The 6,606-nt window shown below is 39.6% G+C and overlaps 1 protein-coding gene across 1 annotated transcript; it reads left to right on the top strand.

The window, feature by feature from the left end:
• The first annotated feature begins 1,772 nt into the window (after positions 1 to 1,772).
• On the top strand, positions 1,773 to 6,392 carry LOC105040355 (uncharacterized). Its single transcript, XM_073254827.1, is given in 3 exon segments — positions 1,773 to 2,256; positions 2,259 to 4,979; positions 5,374 to 6,392. Coding segments are annotated over 3 exon segments (3,600 nt in total). The 3' UTR covers positions 5,769 to 6,392.
• Positions 6,393 to 6,606: the final 214 nt, after the last annotated feature.

Here is a 6,606-nt window from a genome sequence, read left to right on the forward strand (position 1 = left end):
TTTAAAATTAATAATTTATTATTATTTTTAAAAAATAATTTTAAAAAATAATTTTTATTTATTATTGAAATCGCTACTTAAGTGTGTAATTTTACTGAAATTGCTTTTTAGACCGGCGATTTCAATGAAAGCATGATTTGGACCGATGATTTTATTAAAAATAATAATAATATATTATTTTTGAAAAATAATTGTGAAAAAAATGCTTAAGATCTGGAGATGGAGATGCGACAAGTAGAAAAAAAAATTTAAATTTTTATAATTTAAAGATCATTTAAAAAATTTGATATAATTTAAGAATTAGGGGTATAATTTAACTTTTACGTCCGCACAAATTAACGGTCTCTTTTTCTGCTAGGTCTTCCATTCACAGCATCTTTTGCATGACGTGCCGGACAATTTTCTTTTTATTTTTACTTTTTTGGACAAATTATCCATCCCTGCTCATTTCTATGGCTCCTTTCTTTTTGCCATCTTTTGCACGGTATGATAGATTTTTTTTTTTTTTTTGAAAAAATGAATGATATGATTGACGCATTAAGTTCCTCGTTAAAACATGAGTAGCTTCGCTGTAAAGTTAATCCATGCTATTTTAGTTTAACCAAAAATACCTTCCTAGTTTTATCAAATGGATCTCGACATCTCTTCAACTATGTCTACTCCTCTAAAAAAAACCTCTCATGTCCGCACAACTTAGAGATCTCTTTTATATATATATATATATATACTCCTCTAAAAAAAACTTTCATGTCCGCACAACTTAGAGATCTCTTTTATATATATATATATATATATATATATATATATATATATATATATATATATATTGAAAATTATAGTACTTTTATATTATTTATATGTACCTCCGATCCGATTCGATCCGACGTGGATATGGGATTTGCAGATATGAAATTTTTACTTACAGAATGGATGCAGTTATAGATCGATCTGATCCACACTCAATCCGTTGCTATCCCTACTCATTTCTATGGCTCCATTCTTTTTGCCATCTTTTGCACGGTATGATAGATTTTTTTTTTTTTTTTTGGAAGAATGAATGATATGATCGGCGCATTAAGTTCCTCATTAAAACATGAGTAGCTTTGCTGTAAAGTTAATCCATGCTATTTTAGTTTAACCAAAAATACCTTTCTAGTTTTATCAAATGGATCTCGACATCTCTTCAGCTAAGTCTACTCCTCTAAAAAAAACTTTCTTGTCCGCACAACTTAGAGATCTCTTTTTCTGCTGGGTCTCCCATTCACACCATCTTTTGCATGACGTGCCGGACAATTTTCTTTTTATTTTACCTTTTTGGAAGGATACATGACATGACCGATGCATTAAGTCATTTTTGAAAAAAGTAGCTCAACCATGAAGTTAATCCGTGATATCCTAATTTAACTAAAAATACCTCACTATTTTTATCAAATGGATCTTCCACGAGTAGGTCAAGTCTTCTGCTCCTAAACAAACTTTTATGTCCACGAAAGTTAGAGGACTCTTCTTCTACCAGGTCCGAAAGTTGACGCCTTCGTCTTTTAGTCAGCATTGCTCCCAAGTCTTCTAGTTCAAACGGTAGCATGCTTAACTCTACAAGAGCTGCCTCCACCATATTCATTGCCACTTCTATGGATTCTTTTTCTTCTTTTTCTAAATATTGCCAGACATGACCACCACGTACGTCAATTTCCCTATAAAAAGCCTTCTCTGCCATGAAGTTAATCCGCACAACTTTAGTTTAAGCAACCATACCTCCCTGCTCCTATCAAATGGATCTTCCACAAGTAAAAAACATCAGAGTCCTCAACCCAATAGCTCTCATCCTTCTCTTTAGCTTATGCTCCTTGCGCTCCTACTCCGCATTAGCTGCTGCTAGTACGGCTACCAATCCCATTCTCCCAAACATTGCTAACGACAAGCTAGCTCTTCTTGCCTTCAAGTCACTATTATCTGATCCCCTTGGAGCCTTGACCTCTTGGAGAAACGAATCCCGCAATCACTGTAGGTGGTTGGGCGTCACTTGTGGTCGACGACACCCACATAGGGTCACAGCTTTAGACCTTGATTCCCTTAACCTCACAGGCATCATATCACCCGACATAGCCAACCTCACCTTTCTTAGGAGAATCCATCTACCGAACAACTTATTCCATGGACGCATCCCACAACAGCTAGGCCGTACTCTCTCCCGACTTGAGTACCTCAACCTTAGTATGAACTCTCTTGAAGGAGAAATCCCCACCAACTTCGGCTCCCTTCGAAGCTTGACACCCTCTTTCTTAGCACTAACAATCTCACAGGCGACATTCCTCCTTTGTTGGGATGTAGCCCATCGCTCACCCACATTGATCTTTCACACAACCGGCTCACAGGACACATTCCGCCATTCCTGGCCAACAACTCATTCCTTAGTGTTCTTGTTCTATCAGATAACAACCTCGCTGGAGTAATCCCACAATTGCTAGGAAATAGCTCTTCCTTACTTGCTCTTGATCTTTCACAAAATAAGCTCAACGGCGGAATTCCACCCATGCTAGCTACCGGTCCAATTGAATATCTCAGCCTATCAAACAATAGTCTGACAGGAGGCATCCCTTCTTTACTAGGAACCAGCACATCCCTTCGATACCTTGACCTATCAACGAACAGTCTCACGGGAGAGATTCCATCTTCAATGGGGATCAGTTCGTCGCTTGCGTACTTGGATCTGCAGTCAAACAAGCTATCAGGTGGCATCCCTCTATCATTAGGTAACAGCTCATCCCTCACCCATATCGATCTGGCAATAAACAATTTGACAGGGCGTTTGCCACCTTTCTTAGCCAATCCTTTGAGCCTTTCTTTCCTTGGGCTGTCTATGAACCAACTTTCAGGAGGCACCCCTTCTTCACTGGGGAACCTCTCCTCTCTCCAGTATCTTTTTCTCGCGGGGAATAACTTGGTGGGAGGCATTCCAGAAAACCTATGCAACATCCCCAACTTACAAGAGCTGGATTTGACCATCAACAACTTATCTGGCCAAATCCCACCTTGTCTTTACAATCGCTCCTCGCTCACTTATTTTGGTGCGGCGAGCAATAGACTTTTCGGGACACTTCCATCGGACATGGGCCTCACTCTCCCTAACCTCCAAAGCCTAGTCATGCAAGGGAACCAATTCCATGGACCGATTCCAATTTCATTATGCAATGCTTCTGGGCTTCAGATGCTTGATCTTTCCCAGAATTCATTTAGTGGATTAGTGCCTTCCAATTTAGGATCCCTCCAAAACCTGTACAATCTGAATATTGGCTGGAATCAGCTCCAAGCCCATGATTGGAGCTTCTTCTCTTCTCTGACTAATTGTAGCTTTTTGGAGATATTAATCTTGTACCAGAACAAATTTGAGGGCCAACTGCCTAGTTCAGTGGGCAATCTCTCCACACAGCTTCAATGGCTATTGATTGGAAACAATCCAGTATCGGGACCCATTCCTGCAGAGATTGGGAATCTTGCCAGCCTAACTGTGCTTTTTCTAGATCAAAGCCTTCTCATGGGAAAAATTCCTGAGACCATAGGAAAGCTTCAGAACTTACATGTCATGAACTTATCAGCAACCAAATTGTCGGGACCGATCCCATATACCATTGGCAACCTCACACTATTGAACGAGCTTTATATGCAAGACAATGAATTGAGCGGAAATATCCCTCCAAGTTTCGGAAATTGCACATATTTGGGAGTATTAAACCTTTCCCATAATGCTCTCATCGGCAGCATACCAAGGGAGCTCGTCAGCATGTCCTCTCTTGCACAATATCTCGACCTATCACATAATTATCTCACTGGGCCCATGCCAATGGAAGTAGACAAGTTGGTTAACCTCGATCTTCTAGATGTCTCTGAGAACCGATTGTCCGGTGGCATCCCTTCCGCCTTAAGTGCTTGTGTGCACTTGGAACACCTATACATGCAAGGCAACTTCTTTGAAGGTAGCATCCCTCAAGAACTTGGATCTCTGAAAGGTATCATGGGCTTGGATCTTTCTCGAAACAACTTGTCCGGGCCAATTCCAGAATTCTTAGACTCTTTGGGTTCTTTGCGCTATCTTAATCTTTCATTCAATGATCTTGAGGGTGAAGTCCCAAGGGGTGGTATTTTCGACAATGCCACTGAAATTTCTGTCTTCGGGAATAGAAGGCTCTGTGGGGGTGATCCAAATTTGCAACTGCCACCTTGCTTTGTCAAAACCTCAAAGAGAATATTACTAGAGGTTATCATACCAGTTGCAGGTGCTGCTGTAGTTCTAGTGCTGTGTTTGTTGGCTATTCTTTGTCGGCCGAGGAAGATAGGTGAAAAATCTCCGTCAGTCTCCCATATGGGGGACAAGTACAAGAAATTATCTTATGCAGACATCCACAAAGCAACTGATGGTTTCTCTTCAGACAACTTGGTTGGCACCGGAAGTTTTGGTTCCGTGTACAAAGGGAAGATGGATCCTGAAGCGAATGTCATCATCGTGAAGGTATTCAACCTTCATCAAATTGGAGGACTGAAGAGTTTCAGCGCCGAATGCAAAGCCTTAAGAAACTTGCGCCACAGGAATCTTGTTAAGATCATTACTTCGTGCTCGACTGTTGATTCAACGGGCAATGACTTTAAAGCTCTAGTTTTTGAATACATGCCCAATGGGAGCCTGGTAGAGTGGTTGCATCCGAAAGCTCATGAACATCACCAGATCAGGAAGTTGAATCTTACTCAAAGGTTAAACATAGTCATCGATGTGGCTTCTGCTTTAAACTATCTACATCATGACTCTGCAGTGCCACTTGTTCATTGTGATCTCAAGCCAAGCAACATTCTTCTTGACGATGATATGACCGCTCATGTGGGTGATTTTGGCTTAGCAAGGTTTCTCTCAACTTCCAGCTCTACAACATCTAAGAATTCTACAAGTTGGATGGGGATAAAAGGATCCATTGGATATGTCGCTCCAGGTAAGAGCTCCAAAATATCCTCTCGTCAATCTCCCATATGCATACTTGAAATTGCGGATAATTGTATGTAGTATTCGACCCATCCTAGAGACAGTGGTCCCAAGTAAGAATAGTTTAAACATATTTAATGCGCTGCTGTGCTCGATTCATATACTTGAAACTAAGTTTGGCAGACTTCCAAACTGTAGAACTGAAATTAGTTCCATTTAACTCTGGCTAATAAATTTTTTTTGCGGAATAAACCCCGACATATATATTTATTATAGGGCATGGGGCATAGTTGACTCATCTTCATTTGATGACATAACTCTATGTTTTGTTCTGAATAAAAAATTACCTTTATTTCTAAACTATATATCAATTACTCTGCAATCGATGTACAAATGAAATGCAGAATATGCGATGGGCAGCAAAATCTCTATGCAGGGAGATGTGTATAGCTATGGAATACTTTTGCTAGAGATGCTTACGGGAAAGAAACCTACAGATGACATGTTCCAGGATGGTTTAAATCTTCATAGATTTGTCAGCATGGCTTTTCCAGAAAGAATCATGGAGATTTTGGATCACCAGATCCTACAAGATGAGTATGAAGAAGCTAATAACAACAGTAGAAATGAAACTGCTGCCAAGATGAGGATGAGAAGATGCATTACTTCATTATTTGGAATTGGGCTTTCGTGCTCGAAGGAATCACCCAAAGAACGAATGGACATGCAAGATGTTGCCAATAAACTCAACACAATTAAAGACAGGTTATCGGTGGTCGAAGTTTTTGAAGAGGGATAACGAGTAGAAAGTTCAGTATATATATTCTACTTTTCTAGTTTGTTTATGTAAGAAAGGAGCTTGATGTAGTCTTATGCTTTTTCTTCCTGTTTTTGAATGAGGGTGGCCTATCAATAATTTATGTACTTAAGGGTTGCTTGCAATGCATTGAACTTCTTCCGTGATTGGCCGGTGTTATGCAAACAAAGTGCCATGCCTCATCTCAGAAAAGTTTGGAATGCTATCAGAGGAGTTAAAGTTGAAAAAATATGACAGTACCTTGCTCGTCTTCTCCGGCACTTGCACTCTCTATTTCAAATTCTGGAGCAAGCCTTACTCATTTCCTCCTTCAATTCTTGGCCGTTAAGAAGCCTGTTACCAGTTTCTGAACATATCTGCAACGTGTTTCTACTCCATGTCTGGAACCTGTTTCATGCTCTGTTTTCTGTCCTGAAAATCCTGTAACTGAACCAGATGTTTTATAACTTGCTTGTTGTACAGGTTCTTATCAATAAAATTTTTGGTGGCTGGTTTCTTCCCAGCCTCCATTTCAATCAAAAAAATAATTTATGTACTTAAGCAAGCAAGCATAGATCGGGAATAATTTAAAGTCTATATGAAAAAGGATTTCTGCTTTTCTTTTTCTTTTCCTTTTTTTTGGTAGAAGGTTTCTGCTTTTCTTTTGGTAAGCTACAAAGATCTTATGCTTCTGCTTTGGTACTCTAAAAAAGGACTTATTCAAAGAATCAATATCTATATCCAATTCCAAGAGTGTAATGGAATCCAATGCTACACATCATCATTTTCTGTCACGCTCCGAACCCAACATCCAGATCGAATACGTGATTGTCGCACACTC

This window comes from Elaeis guineensis, chromosome 3 (genome assembly GCF_000442705.2).
Source record: "Elaeis guineensis isolate ETL-2024a chromosome 3, EG11, whole genome shotgun sequence".
NCBI lineage: Eukaryota > Viridiplantae > Streptophyta > Magnoliopsida > Arecales > Arecaceae > Elaeis > Elaeis guineensis.